This window comes from Nycticebus coucang, chromosome 22, assembly GCF_027406575.1.
Source record: "Nycticebus coucang isolate mNycCou1 chromosome 22, mNycCou1.pri, whole genome shotgun sequence".
NCBI classification, from domain to species: domain Eukaryota; kingdom Metazoa; phylum Chordata; class Mammalia; order Primates; family Lorisidae; genus Nycticebus; species Nycticebus coucang.
The window spans coordinates 43575349-43594323 of record NC_069801.1 but is presented as its reverse complement, the minus strand read 5'-3'; the positions used below and the strand labels follow the sequence as shown (position 1 = coordinate 43594323).

General features: G+C 42.4%; 1 protein-coding gene across 1 annotated transcript in view; it reads left to right on the top strand.

Moving 5' to 3' along the window:
• The first annotated feature begins 10197 nt into the window (after positions 1-10197).
• STIL (STIL centriolar assembly protein) overlaps positions 10198-18975 on the top strand; it is a 71250-nt gene continuing 62472 nt past the window's right edge. The window contains exons 1-2 of the mRNA XM_053575966.1: positions 10198-10274; positions 16993-17100. Coding sequence (XP_053431941.1) covers positions 10231-10274; positions 16993-17100 — 152 coding nt within the window. The 5' untranslated portion in view covers positions 10198-10230. The remainder of the gene's footprint in view (positions 10275-16992; positions 17101-18975) is intronic.

Genomic DNA, 18975 nt, shown 5'->3' with positions numbered 1-18975 from the left:
AGAGCAAAAAAGCGATGAAAGAAATGAGGACCGAGTGATAAGAAAAAAAAAAAAAAATGAAAAAAAGAAAAATAGAGAAAGGAGAGTGGTTGGGTGAAAGGAATATTGACAAAAAGAAGAGAGGCACAGAAAGAGGGAGACAGAGCAATATAGGTGTACAGTAGGGTACTTTGATACAACCTTAAAAAAAAAAAGAAACACCTTCTGGGGGTGCCAAGTGGGGTGGTTCCCTTGAGGTCAGCAGCTCTTTACTAACCTGATCAGACACAGAACCCCACCTCCACCAAGTAGAGAGGAAAGACAAAAATGCTATAAATCAAACCAAAACAAGCAAACAGAAAACTTTACGGGATAAAATTGGCTGGAAAAACCAAATAATAGTGGTAGAAACACTAACAAAAATGAAGTTCTGATTATTGAAATAGGCAGCAATGGGAAATTATAATTAAACTAGAAAAATTGAGAAAGAAAAAGGATCTGTATGGAAAAGGTTGAACTTAAAAAACAAAACAACAATCTAGAACGTCAAAATAAACAAAAAAAAAACCAAACCAAAAAAAAAAACCAAACAAACAAACAAAAAAAAACACACACGCAACCAAAAACAAAGCAGTATGCATATGGAATTGAATATTGTCTGGGCAACACGTGGTCTTCTGAGGTATGAGATGTTAATCACAGTTCTGATACGACTGGAGGCTGCTAGTTTCTCGAACCCCAGCAGGTAGACACCCTAAATCTCTCTTCAGCCCACTTAAAAGGCACTTTGAACTTGTTCACTTACTGAGCAGAAGCTTTCTCAGGGAAGTGCTTGTTGCTGGAATCACTGCTGAAGTGGCTATCCACTTACCCTGTGTGTCAAAACTGGTCTCCCTCTGCCCCCGAGGGTTAGGGCTGCAAGGCGGCTCAGACCCCGCCCTTAGGCTACTTGGTCGCTGGGTTACCAGCTCCCACCCAATTCCAGCTCTGGGACCCTGAGGGCGGAGCTTGCCAGGGCAGATCGCTCACAATGTCTGCCTGTGACCCAGAGCCAAACTCTATTAGCTCCGTCTGGCTCAGCGGCTCAGACTGGGGCCCTAGACAAAGGCCAAAGTTCTCCGCACTCCCGCTCAGGCTCTCCCCAAGGCAGTTCAGCTGAGTGCCAAGTCCAAAGACACCAAAACAGTTCACAGGTAAGGCCTTTCTGGTTTGCAGTCTCGCTGCTACTGAACTTACAGTTGCGGGCGGGTTTAGGCGGATTGAACACACGCGACCACTTGCCGGTTTTCCACTGTTTTAGTCCTCCTCTTGGGGTCCAGAAGTCTCTCGCTGACTCCCTGTATCCTCTCAGGGGTGATGCTAGGCAGATCCCACCAGCCAGAGATGCCTGGAGTCCTATATCCCCAGACTCACGGTGCCCAGATGCAAGGAAGCTGTTACTCGGCTGCCATCTTGCTCCACCGCTCCACTTTTTCTCTTTCTAATTTAACAAATCAGTTCCCTTAATTTCTTTGAATATTGAATATAGAGCAATGTTTTTGTCATTTATTAATAATGTCAATTGTCAGTACACCTAGACTTATAATAATACATAAGTATCCCTTTCAATTAACTTTCACACTCATTATGCATTAACTTTTTTTTAGGATTATGTACAATTTGCAAATGAGGAAAATCAATCTGAGAGAGATTAAATGGCAGAATTGGGACCAGGTCCCCAAAGCTATTGCTTGTTGCATTTAATTAAGAGTTTATTGAGACAGGGTTTCACTCTGTTGCTCCAGCTAGAGTGCAGTGGCATTATCACCACTCACTGAAACCTCAAACTCCTGGGCTCAGGCTGTCCTCCTCAGGCAGCCACCCCAATAGATGGGAGTATAGGCACATGCCATGACTAAGGGCTAATTCTCTTTTTCAAGTGATCATCTTGCCTTGGCCTCCCAAAGTACTAGAATTACAGCACTTTATTTTAGGCAGGACTCAGTGATTCACTCCTGTAGCCAATGCCTATAATCCCAGCACTCTGGGAGGTCCAGGTGAGTGGGTTGCCTGAGCTCAGGAGTTCAAGACCAGCCTGAGTAAGAGCAAGATCCCATCTCTGCTAACAATGGAAAAAATTACCCAGGCATTGTATTGGGCACCTGTAGTCTCAGTCACTTGGGAGGCAGAGGCAAGACGATCTCTTGAGTCCAAGATTATGAGGTTGTTGTGAGCTATGATGCACAGCACTCTACCCAGGGCACAGAGTGAGACTGTGCCTGAAAAAAAATATTTTAAATCTCTAGGGAAGTAAGCTCTTCAGTTATCTCCAAGCTCTCCTAACGATAACTGAATCATCTCAATTCTAAAATGAAGTCAATGATTACCTTTCATTCAAGTCAGAAAGTATTTAATTGATGCCTAGCATTAAATGTATTCCATTTAAGTCCATTCATAATCAAATATTTAATTGAAATATTACTGACATTTGTCTTATTATTAAGCAAAAAGGAAGACATGGCTGGGATGGTGGTGGTGTACCCCTATAGTCTAAGGTACTCGGGAAGCTGAGGCAGGAAGGGAGAGGATCGCTTGAGCCCAGGAATTTGAAACCAACCTGGGCTGCATAGTGAGACATCTCTAAAAAAAAAACAAAAAAAGACAAATATGTTATTTTTGGTTGTTCAAAAGATCATCGTATGCTTCAAAGTTTCCCTTTGCCCCTTCCTTTTTTCTTTCTAATAAACTTTATTTTTTAGAATAGTTGAAGATTTTCAGAAAAGTTGAGAGCATTGTACAGAGCTTCGATACCTCACACTCAGTTTTTGCTATTATTGACATCTGATATTACATGGTACATTTTTTAATTATAATTTTATAATTAATAAAGCAATATTGGTACATTATTATTAACTAAAGTTTATTTAGACTTCCTGAATTTTTTTTTTTTTTTTTTGTAGAGACAGAGTCTCACTTTATGGCCCTTGGTAGAGTGCCGTGGCCTCACACAGCTCACAGCAACCTCCAGCTCTTGGGCTTAAGCGATTCTCTTGCTTCAGCCTTCCGAGTAGCTGGGACTACAGGTGCCCGCCACAACGCCCGGCTATTTTTTGGTTGCAGTTTGGCCGGGGCCGGGTTTGAACCCGCCACCCTTGGTATATGGGGCCGGCGCCTTACCGACTGAGCCACAGGCGCCGCCCTAGACTTCCTGAATTTTTATGTAATGGCTTTGTTTTTTTTTGGTTGTGGTTGTCATTGTTGTTTAGCAGGCCCAGGCCAGGCTCAAACCCACCAGCCTCAGTGTATGTAGCTAGCACCCTACTCACTGAGCTATGGGTGCCAAGCGAAGTAATGGCTTTTACTTTTAATTCCATAACTGCATTTATAATAACACATTGCATTTAGTTGTCATATATCTTTTTAGGTTTCTCTTGGCTCTGGCTGCTTGTAAGACTTTCCTTATTAATTTTTTCTTTTTTTTTTTTGAGACAGAGTCTCACTTTGTAGCCCTCAGTAGAGTACTGTGGCATCGTAGCTCACAGCAACCTCAAACTCTTGGGCTCAAGCAATTCTCTTGCCTGTAGCTGGGACTACAGGCACCTGCCACAATGCCTGGCTTTTTTTTTTTTTTTTTTTGAGACAGAGTCTCACTTTGTTGCCCTCAGTGGAGTGATGTGGAGTCATAGCTCACAGCAACCTCCAGCTCTTAGACTTAGGCAATTCTCTTGCCTCGAACTCCCAAGTAGCTGGGACTACAGGCGCCCACCACAATGCCCGGCTATTTTTTGTTGCAGTTTGGCCGGGGCTAGGTTTGAACCTGCCACCCTCGATATATGGGGGCAGTGCCCTACTCACTGAGCCACAGGCGCAGCCTGACCTGGCTATTTTTAGAGACAAGATCTTGCTCTGGCTCAGGCTGGTCTGGAACCTGTGAGCTCAGGGCAATCCACCTGCCTTCGCCTCCCAGAGTGCTAGGATTTCAGGCATGAGCCACTGCACCTGGCCTGACTTTCCTTATTTATTTATTTATTTATTTGTTTGTTTATTTATTTATTTTTTTAAGAGACAGAGTCTCACTTTGTCACCCTCAGTAGAATGCCGTGGCATCACAGCTCACAGCAACCTCCCACTCCTAAGCTTAGGTGATTCTCTTGCCTTAGCCTCCTGAGTAGCTGGGACTACAGGTGCCCATCATGACTCCTGGCTATTTTTTGTTGCAGTTTGGCCGGGGCCAGGTTTGAACCCGCCACCCTCAGTATATGGGGCCAGTGCCCTATTCACTGAGCCACAGGTGTCACCTGACCTTCCTTACTTTTTATAAGTTTTGAGGTTAGGTATTTTATAAGGCCTTTTACTATCAGTTTTTGTCTTTGTCAGGATAAGACAGGGTTACAAGTTATAGAGAGGAAAACAACAGCGATGAAGTGCCATTTTCATCATATCATATCTGGTGTAAATACTATCCACATGACTTATAACTACTGATATTGGCTTTGATCATCTGGCTTGAAGCAGTGTTTGTCAAGTTTCACCACTGTAAAGTTATTCTTTCCTCCTCCCTTCTCTCTTCTCTCCTCTTTTCATCTTGTACACTTTGGAAGAATGTGAGTATGCGCAGCCCACGTCTAAGGAGCGGGGAGTTTTGTGTTTTGCTACCCCCTTCCTTTTTATTTAACTCAGGTTAAATGGATATCTTACAGTAGTTTTAAAGAAAATCATAAATCATGAGTGGTTCACACAGAGATACTTTCTTTTACATTCTAAATTTAATCTTTTTTCAAATCCTGTTGGTTCTACCTTCAAAATATATCCAGAATCCAACAACCTCACATCACCTCCATTGCTACCATTCTGGTCCAAGCCACCATCAATAGCTCTCCTAAATTATTGAAGCAGCCTTTGAATTGGTGTCCTTGCCCCTTTCACTTTATTCTCAATAGTCTTTTTAAAACCTAAAATCAATGGCTCAGCGCCTTTGGCTCAAACGCTAAGGTGCCAGGCACATAACACCTGAGCTGGCAGGTTCAAATCCAGCCTGGGCCTGCCAAAGAACGATGACGGCTGCACCCAAAAAATAGCTGGGTGTTGTGATGGGCACCTGTAGTCTCAGCTACTTGTGAGGCATAGGCAGGAGAATCGTTTGAGCCCAGGAGTTCGAGGTTGCTGTGAGCTGTGATGCCACAGCACTCTACCAAGGGTGACAGCTCGAGGCTCTGTCTCAAAGACAGACAAACAAAAAAACCCTAAAAAAAAATTACACCAATCTTTTACTTAAAAATCTTTCAATGGCTTCCCCTGTAACTGGAGAATGCAGCTGAATACTTATCAAGCCCATATGATCTAGCAACACTCTTAACTACTTCCCACCTCAAGTTGTAACACTATTCTCCTAATTCACTCTATTCAAGACATACTGGCTGCCTGCTCTTCCTTGATGATGCGAGGACATTCCCATCTCAGAGCCTTTGCATTTCATATATCCCATGGCAGCCCTTGAGGAGTGTCACTTAGATCTCTCTCCAGAAAGAACTGGCCAGTCAGCTGTAGAGAACAGGTGGCTGATAGCCTCCAGCTGTGGCTTTTGGGATCTGCCCTAGCTTTGGTTCTGCTCTTTCTTTTTTTTGTAGAGACAAAGTTTCACTTTATTGCCCTCAGTAGAGTGCCATGGCGTCACACAGCTCACAGCAACCTCCAACTCCTGGGCTTAGGCGATTCTCCTGCCTCAGCCTCCCGAGTAGCTGGGACTACAGGTGCCCGCCACAAGGCCCGGCTATTTTTTTGTTGCAGTTTGGCCGGGGCTGGGTTTGAACCCACCACCCTTGGTATATGGGGCCGGCGCCCTGCTCACTGAGCCACAGGCGCCGCCCAGGTTCTTGTTCTTTCTGAGAAGCTATAAGCAGTGACTAATCACAGCAAAGATTCTAGGGTGTAGCTGTTTCTGCCTAAGGTTGCCCTCTTCTAACCAGCAATCTTTGCTCTGGAGCTCTTCATTGGGTGGCTAACAGTTGGCCTGATGTGTTGTCATCTGAAGCTTTTCCTGCTCTCATGCTAGGGCTGAGGAACTGACCATCTTCTCTTCAAAGTCTGCACTCTAGATTATAAGACTTTTTCCAGGGTGGCACCTGTGGCTCAGTTGGTAAGGCGCCGGCCCCATATACTGAGGGTGGCAGGTTCAAACCTGGCCCCGGCTGAACTGCAACCAAAAAAAAATAGCTGGGCGTTGTGGCGGGCGCCTGTAGTCCCAGCTACTCGGGAGGCTGAGGCAAGAGAATCGCTTAAGCCCAGGAGTTGGAGGTTGCTGTGAGCTATGTGATGCCATGGCACTCTATTGAGGGCCATAAAGTGAGACTCTGTCTCTACAAAAAAAAAAAGAATTTTTCCAGGAAAGTAGAGAATGATGCTCTATAGAGCATTTATTTCTTGGCCAGTCTGGTACATTTTTCAACATAGTGTTTTCACTCTTTCAGAAGGGTGAATGCTTATTCCGAACAGGACAATTTACAAAGGCAGCTCAGACTTTTAAGATATTCCTATATTACTTAAGAAACTAGCAAAAGTGGTGTCTTGAGCAAAGCTGGTGGCATTTTCAATCCTGACAGTGCACTAAGTAGTTGTGGGACCTTATACACTTTGTTCATTTTTGAACAGGGTGACACCTGTCTACTTTAGCTGTTAGGAGACTCATATAGGATATTGGTGAAAAAGGCACAATTACATAAGCTGTGGAGTTAACTATATATTACCATACTCATATTAATACCCTTGGTATCTTTCAGGGATTGGTTCCAGGAACCTGAGGGTATCTAAAATAGGGGAATGCTCAGGTCTCCTATATAAAATGGCATAATACTTGCATATAACCTATGCACATATCATCTGTAGAATACTTACGATACCTAATACAATGTAAATGCTATGTAAATCATTGTTATAATGTATTTTAAAATTTGTATTTTGTTAGTTTTTGCAATTTTTGGCCGGGGCTGGGTTTGAACCCGCCACCTTCCACATATGGGGCTGGCACCCTACTCCTTTGAGCCACAGGTGCCACCCCTTGTTGTTATTTTTTATTTTTATTTTTTCTGAGTATTTTCCACCCATAGTTCCTTGAATCCTCGGTTGCAGAACCCAGAAACACAGAGGGCTGACTATATATAACTATATCAATACTATATATAATACCAATATTCGTTGTGTAGGTAAATATATATATGGTTTATAAATTTGTCACTTTCTTTTCTGCTCAATAGAACTTAAAAAATTTTTTTCTTATTAAGATTAGCGAATGCTTCTTAGAAAAGAAATCGAAAAATATAACTTCCTCTTCACTTCTGTGCTTTCATGTAAAGAGTTTGGGAACTGTTCCTGAGGTGTCCTATTCCGATAGCTGAGCTATAACCAAGGGAGGAGGCACTTCTGACTCGCTCTGCCACGCTCTGCCACACTCACGCCTACGCAGCTGGGCTTTTCACTGCGCGTGCGCACGACCCACCCTACCCCGGAACTTAAATGTTGATAAAAAATGAGGGGTTTAAATCCTCGAAATCCAGATCCAGGCGCGCCAGTGGCGCTTTTAGTTCTCAAAGAGGGTTGGGATTGGTCGAGTATGCAGCCTCTGCGGGGTGCTGATTGGCTGGTGCCCGAAACGTCACGGGTGACTGTAAGTGACGCCTACGGTACCGCCTCCGTTCCCTGACCGGCGCGGTTTTTGACCAGTAAGCAGGCGCAGTGCGGCTTTCTTGGCTGCGCGAGCTTGAGTTTGCCGCCTGGGTTCCCGCGACCCCAACGTCCCAGAGGCGGGGCCGCAGTCGGTAGAGACGCTTCTTGGAGCCAGCTTCTGCTCAGACCGCACAACCAAACTGTATCTCGGCGGAGGTTGCGGTGACTGGGGCTTTGTTCTCCTGGTTCCCACCACGGGCGACCGCGGAGCCCGAGAAGGACAGTGGGTAACATTCAGAGCCCTGTGTTGGGCTTAGTCCTCTAAAAGACCAGGGCAGACGACAAAGAGGGGAGCTTGTGCGAGAAAGTACGCGGATTGTGAGTTCTTTTGGAATCGTCTGTATTAAGGTTTGTGAAAGAGGTTTGCCCTTTGAAGCTGTTTTTACCGTAGGCATTTTTTTAGGATTGAAACTCTGAATGCTTGCCCTTGCATTCCTGCTCTGAAATAAGGAATCAGTTAATGTTTGGAGTTCGTGGTCTACTGGAAGTACTGTGTAAACAGCAAACCGTGAAAATGCTACGTGTGTGAACACAGAGGCGGTAGTAACATCACCATAGTGTCTAGGAGAAAGTTTCACAGAGGAAGTGACATTCGAGTTGGATTGGGAGGGACGACAGAGGTTTACCAGGGCATTCCAAGTAAATAGGTGGGGTCAGCCTGTGCAGATTCTGGAACTGGGAGACTGCGAAGAATTCAATTTAGGGTGTGGGGTGAATGGTTGAGGGATAAGGTTGGAATAATAAGGTGGGGCCAGATTGTGAAGGTCTTATATTCTATATATAAAGAAGAGCCGTCAACTTTTTAAGCTGGAGAATAACTTGATCAGTTTCATATAGAAATACCCTTCTAGCAACACTGTGGAGACGTTGAGGTAAATCTGGTGAGAGGTGATGAAGTTAGCAACTAAAGTGATGGGGTTGGAAAGAGACTTTATGTGGGGGAAGAGGGAGGAGGAGGTGAGGATGGCCATGATTTCCATTTGACACATGATGCCATTATCTGAGGAGAATATGTTTTGCTAGGTTTTGTGTGGTTTTAGTTTCAGTAGCTTTAATTGCTTGTGAAATACTGTCAGAACAAAATACCTTATGTGTATTGTTTTAAAATGAGGAATATGTTAACATCCTTTCACACTGTTGGGTAAAGGAAGAAGATAGAAATATGGAATTTGAAGACACTTTTGTTTAATGAAGAAAAGAATGGCACTTAATACACTTTGTAGAGTTATACATCTGAATACTGTTATCCATGACAAGCAAGTACTATGGAGAGGCTTTAGAGATTAAAGTCTGCATTCTTCCACAGAAGCTGCCTTAAACTTCTGAAGCCCAGATATCTCTTGGAAGGACTTTTTAGTCAACTTTCTAAGTGTACATCCCATAGGAATTTGTTTTTGCAAATATTTTTAGTCTTTGACTTATCTAAAAATTATCTTCAAAATGATTTCTGCACCTGTATTACCAATTCCTCAGACAATTCATTTTTTTCTGGAATTGAAGCAGAATGTGCAGGGCCTAAAGAACTCTAAGACTTAAAAGAATATAGGAAATACTGAACTGTAAAGAAAGGACTAAATGATCTGTAATTTGCTTCAATAATATTTAGATGGAGCTATTCAATTGGCAATTAGAAATCAGAGTTCGAAACTCAGAAGAGAAGTGGAAGCTGAAGGTTCACTCTGTACAGATACATGCAAAAGCTATGGTAGTGAATGAGGGGGCTAGAGAGGGCATGTGGAGCAAAAAAAAAGGGGTGTGTGTGTGTGATTTTCTCACTGATACAAGTCAGTATTTTTCTTCCATTGCCAGAAGATTGAAGATTTTTTGAAGACTTTAGGCTCAATAAGTATCTAGCTTAAATTGTTCCTATCGTTTTGTGGTTTTCTGAGGATTTGGCTGAAATCTCATACCTTAGGCTGGGCGCAGTGGCTCATGCCTGTAACCCCAGCACTTTGGGAGGCCAAGGTGGGAGGATTACTTGAGGCCAGGAGTTTGAGACTAGCTTGGACAACACAGGGAGACCCCATCTCTACTAAAAATTTTAAAAATTAGCCTGGCATGCTGGTGTCCACCTGTGGTCCTAGCTACTCAGGAACCTGGGAGTTTGAGATTATGCAGAGCTGTCATACATAATGCCACTGCACTGCAGCTTAGGTGATAGTGACACCCTCTCTCAAAAAAAATTTAAATACTCATACATTAAATACTACCTGTCCTACCCAGATTACTAAGTGAATACAAAGATTTTATAGCAGAATCTGTGCTTTTTTTAATGACTAGATATACTGGTAGATTTTGCTGCTTAAAATAAATATTAACGGTAAGTTATGGGCAGAAGGACTGTAAAGTATGAAGGTGATCAGTAGAATCTACAAGCACTTAATATTATTAATCTATAGTCACTCTTCATATAAGGAACCTAATTTTGCCCATAATTTTGTTAATATATGATTAAGTAATTTTCTTATTCCTTGTTTTAATCATTTACTAGTAATATTCTCTTTACTTCTTTAGGATACTAAGGATTTGAAATTAAATCATTCACCAGATATCATGGAGCGTATGTATCCTCTTCCAAGACCTCATATGAATACCAGGTATAGAATTATTTTTACAAAATGTTTTATTTCTACAGATGTTCCATGACTTGAGAAAGGTAGATTTGAAGAGAAGAAAGAATATAATCTTTAGAATCAGGAAAATCTGAGTTCGTATCTCAATTCTACCACTTGTTAGGTGGGTGACTTTGATCAAATTAATTAACTAAGCCTCATTATCTCATCTGTAAAATGAGTATGGTAATCTCTACCAGAAGATTACTGTGAAGAGTTAAGTAAGGGGCGGCGCCTGTGGCTCAGTCGGTAAGGTGCCGGCCCCGTATACCGAGGGTGGTGGGTTCAAACCCGGCCCCGGCTGAACTGCAACCAAAAAATAGCTGGGTGTTGTGGCGGGCACCTGTAGTCCCAGCTACTCGGGAGGCTTAGGCAAGAGAATTGCTTGAGCCCAGGAGTTGGAGGTTGCTGTGAGCTGTGTGATGCCATGGCACTCTACCGAGGGCCATAAAGTGAGACTCTGTCTCTACTAAAAAAAAAAAAAAAAAAAAAAGAGTTAAGTAAGATTACTAAACTAAAGGGTCCACTGGCACTCTGGGAGGCCAAGGTGGGTGGATTGCCTGAGCTCACAAGTTCAAGACCAGCCTGAGCCTGGGCAGACCACATCTCTAAAAAATAGCCAGGCATTGTAGTGGACGCTACTCGAGAGACTGAGGGAAGAGAATCACTTGAGCCCAAGAGTTTGAGGTTGTTGTGAGTTATGACACCACGGCACTCTACCAAGGGTAACAAAGTGAGACTCTGTCTCAGAAAATAAATAAACAAATAATAAATTGAACTTTCTAGTGCATAATAGACACTCAAGTTGTTAGTTCCATTTTCTGCTTCACTTATTTTAGTTACTAGAAGATCTTTTTATTGATGGGAAATAAACAGTACTTGAACTCATGAGACTAAAAATTACATAGGTATTTATTTATATTCTAGACAAGTGGGAAAGTGGTTGGCTTCCTTCCCTCTTGAGGATACTAATTCCTTGATGGGAATAATCTCACACTGAGTATACCAAATTTCCTCAAATGTTCTAAGTCTCTCCCACTTGTGGAGTAGGAAGGAGGAGCTTGCCATCTGTCTCCTAATTTTCTGTCTGTCATTCTGGAGATTAGGCAAATAGGCTTAGGTTATTTAGGTCTTTGGATCATTCGTTGTTCCTTTTCCCCTAGGGAGGATCAATTAATGCTAACATGTGATGTTTTTTTTTTTTTATTCCAAACTAGAATTGCATCTGTGCAATCTCTGTGTTGTCTTTGTGCCAGGTGTTCTTGATGAAGACCATGGAAAACATGACTCAAGGAGGCATCATACTCTCTTTGCTTTAATTTTGGCTCTTCTGTTCTATCCCATTGCCATCTCTTACTCTTTGAAAATTTGTCAACTTCTGTTCTTTGAACAATACAGTATGTAAGAAGTTCAGTATAGGCTCAGCACTTCTAGCTCAGAGGCTACGATGCCAGCCACAGACAACCGGATCTGGCAGTTTTGAACCCAGCCCAGGCCTGCCAAACAATAATGACAACTACAACCCAAAAATAGCCAGGCGTTGTGGTGGGCACCTGTAGTTCCAGCTACTTGGGAGGCTGAGGCAAGAGAATCACTTAAGCCCAAGAGTTTGAGGTTGCTCTGAGCTATGATGGCACGGCACTCTACTGAGGGTGACATAATGAGACTCTGTCTTAAAAAAAGAAAAAATTCAGTATATTCTCTTTTTAATTTTATTGTTAGATTAACTTTGAGGCCAGTTTCATTCCTTATATCATAGGTAAGATATATACTCATGTGATTTACAGTGGTTATTCTTGGCATATTCAACTCTAGTTTACTTCACTCATTTAGTGACCTCTAGTTTTCAGTAATCTCTGGGGGTTTGCACAGCAGTTCTGATAAGTGTATGATTGAGAAGTGGTTTATAGACCCCTTTGAATATCTGCTGTTCAGAGAGCTGTCAGTTTTATTCACTAAGACAAAGCACTCACATAACACCTACGTAAAATTTTGCATCTAGTTTTGAGGTATAAGTTTCAGTTTGTGTCTCCCCTGCCTCCAAAGTCTACTATATACTCCAAGTTAACTAAAAAACTAGTAACAGACGGGCACAGTGACTCACGCCTGTAATCCTAGTATTCTGGGAGGTCATGGTGGGTGGCTTCCCTGAGCTCAGGAGTTTGAGGCCAGCCTGAGCAAAAGTGAGACTCTGTCTCAGCTAAATATAGAAAAAGCTAGGTGGTGGTGTGAGTGCCTATAGTCCCAGCTATTCAGGAGACTAAGGGAAAAGGATTGCTTGAGCCCAGCAGTTCGAGGTTGCTGTGGTTCCCCAGGGCAACTAAGTGAGACTGTCTCTCAAAAAACAAAAACAAAACCATACAACTAATTAAGAACAGTATTTGTTTAAGTCTTACTATGTGCCTAGTGCTGTACCAAGCACTTCCTATGCATTATACTTAATCCTCAAACAAACTTATCAGATAGGTACTATTATTATCCACTTTTTATATTTAATGAGGAAACTGTAGCATAGAGATTAACCAGCTCAAGGTTATGTAGTTAGTAAGTGATAGCCAGGATTTAAATTTGAATTCTACTCTGTACTACTGAGGAAATAAACCTGAAGTAGTGTAGGTTGGCCTTTAGACATACTGTGGACTACTGAGAGCAAAAACGAAATAGCTGATGTTGATCACTTACTATGAAGTAGATATTCTTTTAAGCACTTTACGTGTATTGACTCATTTAATATCTAGTACAACTCTATAAGGAGGTACTCATATATGGGCAGCGCCTGTGACTCAGTGAGTAGGGCGGCGGCACCATATACTGAGAGTGGTGGAGGAGGAGGAGCCGGGCCCGGCTAAACTGCAACAAAAAAATGGGCAGGCGCCTGTAGTCCCAGTTACTCGGGAAGCTGAGGCAAGAGAATTGCCTAAGCCCAGGAGTTGGAGGTTACTGTGAGCTGTGACGTCATGGCACTCTACCGAGGGCGATAAAGAGAGAACGCTTATCTCTAAAACAAACAAAAGGGGATTCTGGGCGGTGCCTGTGGCTCAGTGAGTATGGCGCCGGCCCCCTATACTAAGGGTGGCGGGTTCAAGCCCAGCCCCGGCCAAACTGCAACCAAAACATAGCCGGGCGTTGTGGCGGGGCGCCTGTAGTCCCAGCTGCTCGGGAGGCTGAGGCAAGAGAATCGTGTAAGCCCAAGAGTTAGAGGTTGCTGTGAGTCCTGTGACGTCATGGCACCCCACCGAGGGCGGTAAAGTGAGACTGTCTCTACAAAAAAAAAAGGAGATACTGATACCCCATTTTAATGAAAGAAGAATCTGTAATCTGAGGCAAAGAGAAGTTAATTAACTTAATCAAGGTCACACTGCTAGGAAACTTTTAAGCCAGATTTTGAACCCCAAGAGGTTGATTTCCAGGTTCCTTTCTTTAAACCCCTATGCTGTACCATCTCTGACTAGTAGGTAAATGATAAATATGAGAGACAGAAAAACTGGCAGTTTTGTCACTTATGCCTTTGTAACTTTGAACACATTTCTTTTTTTTTTTTGAGACAGAGCCTCAAGCTGTTGCCCTGAGTAGAGTGCTCCCAGCAACTCACAGCAACCTCCAACTCCTGGGCTCAAGCGAGTCTCCTGCCTCCACCTCCCAAGTAGCTGGGACTGCAGGCGCCCGCCACAATGCCCGGCTATTTTTTTTTTTTTGGTTGTAGCTGTCATTGTTGTTTGGCGGGCCCAAGCTGGATTCAAACCCGCCAGCTCAGGTGCATGTGGCTGGCACCTTAGCCGCTTGAGCTACAGGCGCCGAGCCTTGAACACATTTCTTAATCTCATACTGTCCTTGTCTCATCAAGGGAGGATTGACAATCCTTCATATAGGCTTGGCACCTGTGGCTTAAGCAGCTAAGGTGCCAGCCACATATACCTGCGCTGGCGGGTTCAAATCCAGCCTGGGCCCACCAAACAACAACGACAGCTGCAACCAAAAAAATATCCAGGCATTGTGGCGGGTGCCTGTAGTCCCAGCTACTTGGGAGGCAGAGGCTGGAGAATTGCTTGAGCCCAGGAGTTGGAGGTTGCTGTGAGCTGTGATGTTACGGCACTTTACCCAGGGCGACAGCTTGAGGCTCTGTCTCAAAGAAAAGAAAAAGAAAATCTTTCATATAGATATTGTGAGATCAAATTAAGTAAGTATTTTAAAATACACAGCAGGAATGTGGTAGAACCAGAATATGAACTCAAGCTCTAAACTGCTACACAATTCAGTTTCTAGAAATAGGAGTTTTTTTTGTTTTTTGTTTTTTTTGAGACAGAGCCTCAAGGTGTTGCCCTGGGTAGAGTGCTATGGCATCACAGCTCACAGCAACCTCCAACTCCTGGGCTTAAGTGATTCTCTTGCCTCAGCCTCCCAAGTAGCTGGGACTACAGGTGCCCGCCACAACGCCCAGCTATTTTTTGGCTGTAGTTCTTGTTTGGTAAGCCCAGGCTAGATTCAAACCGGCCAGCTCTGGTGTATGTGGCTGGCACCTTAGCCACTTGAGCTACAGGCGCTGAGCCGAAATAGGAGTTTTGAAATCAGAATCACTTGGATTCATATCTCGGCTCTGCTATTTAATTGCTGTATGAAGTTAGGGAACTTACATTTATCAATGAAATGGATAAAAAAATGTTTTGGAATGTTGTAGCTAAAATACTGTGAATACGGATGGACATAAAGTTCATGTGCAATTTAAATAGTAAATTAGAGGGACTTTACCTGACAAATTCAAGTATTGTGATTTGGTCGTTTGTACTCAACATTAACCTGAAATTAAAAAATTAAAAAAAAAAAAAGTAAACTGGCTAAGTGCCTGTAGCTCAGTGGCTAGGGCACTGGCCACATGGGTGAGGGGGAGCTGGCTGTTTCGAACTGGCCTGGGCCTGCCAAACAACAATGACAACTACAACCCAAAAATAGCTGGGTGTTGTGGCGGACGCCTATAGTCCCAGTTACTTGGGAGGCTGAGGCAAGAGAATCGCTTAAGCACAAGAGTTTGAAGTTGCTGTGAGCTGTGATGCTACAGCACTCTACCGAGGGCAACATAGTGAGACTCTGTCTCAAAAGAAAAAAAAAGTAAACTAATTTAAGTTGCTCACAAAATTTATGTCCACTCTGTATAAAGTGCCGAGTAGGGTGTCTAGTACCTGGCAGTCTGGTAGTTTAGTTGAGAAGCTTCTTCAGATGATGCATGAAAATTAGATAAAGTATTCTTAGTATATGATAAATATTATTATTTATTTATCTTTTTTGCAGTTTTGGCTGGGGCTGGGCTTGAACCTGTCACCCCTGGTATTTGAAACCAGCACTCCTTGAGCCACAGGCGCTGCCCCATGAAACTCTTTTAGTTTAACTATTTAATAGTCTACTATTATGCAAATGCACTGCTGTAGGTAGCTCACTGTAAGAATTTTTTTGCTTTAATTACATGTGTGACCTTGGATGATATTTTCTCTCTCATCTTTTCTTTCCATTGTCTTTTTCTTATCTTGGTTTGGTGGTGTTACACTCTTATGTAAAATAAAAACTTTACGGTTGTTACCCGGTATGATTTAACATTGAAAGCTTGCTTTACATTGCCATTGGGATCTTTGTTGAACAATTATTTATAATAATGTCCTTCTGATGCTTCAATAATTAAACTTCTATAATAGGGCCCCAAATACCAAAGAAACACTGGGAAATAAGATCTATTAAGTTTTTGTGTTTTTCCTAACTATTGTGTATTGTTATCCAGCAGTTGTCTGGAAATTAGTGCAGAAAGATTTTAAATTTAAATGGAAATTTATGGTTTATACTGTTTTTCTGTTACTTAAAGTAGAATTTATAGAATTGATTATCCATGGGCGGTTCCTGTGGCTCAGGGGGTGGGGCACTGGCCCCATATACCGAGGCTGGTGGGTTCAAACTCAGCCAGGTCAAATTGCAACAAAAACAAAAAAATAGCTGGGCATTGTGGCGGGCGCCTGTAGTCCCAACTACTCAGGAGGCTGAGGCAAGAGAATTGCCTAAGCCCAGGAGTTGGAGTTTGCTATGAGCTGTGTGACACCATGGCACTCTACCGAGGGCGAGATAGTAAGACTGTCTAAAAAAAAAAAAAAAAAAAAGAATTGATTATCCAGGTTTTTTTTTTTTTTGTTTGTTTTTTTATTTTTTGTAGAGACAGGGTCTCACTTTTATGGCCCTCGGTAGAGTGCCGTGGCCTCACACAGCTCACAGCAACCTCCAACTCATGGGCTTAAGCGATTCTCTTGCCTCAGCCTCCCGAGTAGCTGGGACTACAGGCGCCCGCCACAATGTCCGGCTATTTTTTGGTTGCAGTTTGGCCGGGGCCGGGTTTGAACCCGTCACCCTCGGTATATGGGGCTGGCGCCTTACCGACTGAGCCACAGGCGCCGCCCCTATCCAGGTTTTTTTTAAAGCTTATGTGTACATAAATTTATGTAGACATCGGGAAAAAAGACAAAAAAAGCTATACCCAAATTTTGAGTACCAGATAGTAGAGTTAGAAGTGAGTTTTCTTTTTGCTTTTAATTTTTTTTAAAGATGTTTTGATACTTTGAAAATTACAAAAGTATTCTGAAAAGTACCGTAATTTAAAGATAGTTGTTTCTTGCAACATTTCTACCAAGTTTACTGTTCCTTGTGCTTTAATTTTAAATTATGCTTTTAAAAGGTTTCCTGCAAGCAAGATGGTACCTTTCCACTTTCCTCCATCCAAATGTGCACTTTGGAACCCGGTGCCCATTGGAGATTTCATCTACTTACATCTCAATTACTACAGGTACAAGATTTCTTTTTTCAAATTTCTTTTTTCAAATCAAACCTATATAAGCAGGAGTCATAAAAGGATGTGTAGGGCAAAGTTGATGACTATGACCAATACTCATTTTTCTTTCCTTTTCCATTCAGCGGTTCCCCTCAGACAAAATATTCCTTCTGCTTCTTCTTAAATCTGTCCTTTATGCTTTTGAAAAATAATCTTAATTTCACAGTTAAAATATTCTGCAAATCTAAAGTTCTGAGTACTGGGCAGCGCCTGTGGCTCAGTCGGTAGGGCACCGGCCCCATATACCGAGGGTGGCAGGTTCAAACCCAGCCCCGGCTGAACTGCAACCAAAAAATAGCCGGGCATTGTGGCGGGCGCCTCCCAAGTAGCTGGGACTACAGGTGCCTGCCACAATGCCCGGCTATTTTTAGAGATGAGGTCTTGCTCTGGCTCAGGCTGGTCTCAAACTTGTGAGCTCAAACAGTCCACCCACTTTGGCTTTCCAGAGTGCTGGCTAGGATTACAGGCATGAGCCACTATGCCCAGCGCCCCACCCCCTTTTTTATTTTGAAAAGTAAACTTCAGGGGAGTTTCCTTACGCAGCACAGGACCCATCCCTGTGGCACAGACGAAAAAGGGGTAGGGGGTTTAAGATCTCTCAGGTGCCCACCTGGCCATGCCTCTCATGAGGCTATAAGGAGAGTTTTCCAATCCATGAGCATTTGATATCTTCCATTTTTTTGTGTTCTCTTCAATTTCATCAATGTATTATGGTTTTCGTAATGGAGATCTTTTATTTCTTCAGTTAAATTATTCCTAGGTATTTTATTTTATTTGTAGCTATTGTAAATGGGATTACTTTCTTGGTTTTTTTCTTCCTCCAGATTATTTACTGTTGGCATGTAGAAATGTTGCTATTTTGGTATGTTGGTTTTATATCCTGCAACTTTACTGAATTTGTCAGTTCCATTATTTTTTGGGGGGGGGGGCAGTTGTTTATATCAGTGTTTTCCAACCATTTTATCTCATGGCACGCTTGAATCTATAGTTAAACTTTTGTGGCACACTTAAATTATGTTGATCAAAAAAAGAGTAAAAAAAGGATAAGTTGTATACACTTATTGTGCTTTAAACTTCTTTTGAAAATATAATGATCTTTAAAAATTTTTGCAACACACCTAAGATTCTCTCACCGCATACCAGTGTGCCATGGCATACCATATTTCTTCTAATTTGGGGTTTGGTTTGCTCTTTTCTAGTTCTTTGAGACACATCATTAGATTGTTTATTTGAAATCAGTGCTCTAGATGTAAGATCATATCATCTGCAAACAAGAATAATTTGACTTCCTCCTTTCCAGTTTGGATGCTCTTTATTTCTTTCTTTTGTCTAATTGCTCTAGCTAGAACTTCCAGTACCCTCTTAAATAACAGTGACAAAAGTGAATATCCTGTCATTTTCTAGATTTTATAGGGAAGGGTTTCAGTTTTTCCCCATTCATTATGATACTAGCTGTGGGTCTGTCATATATGACTTTTATCATGTTGAAGTAAGTTCCTTCTGTACCTAGTATTTTGAGAGTTTATCATGAAGGAATGTTGAATTCATTTTTTTTTTTTTTTTTTTTTTATTGTTGGGGATTCATTGAGGGTACAATAAGCCAGTTACACTGATTGCAATTGTTAGGTAAAGTCCCTCTTGCAATCATGTCTTGCCCCCATAAAGTGTGACACACACTGAGGCCCCACCCCCCTCCCTCCATCCCTCTTTCTGCCCCCCCCATAACCTTAATTGTCATTAATTGTCCTCATATCAAGATTGAGTACATAGGATTCATGCTTCTCCATTCTTGTGATGCTTTACTAAGAATAATGTCTTCCACTTCCATCC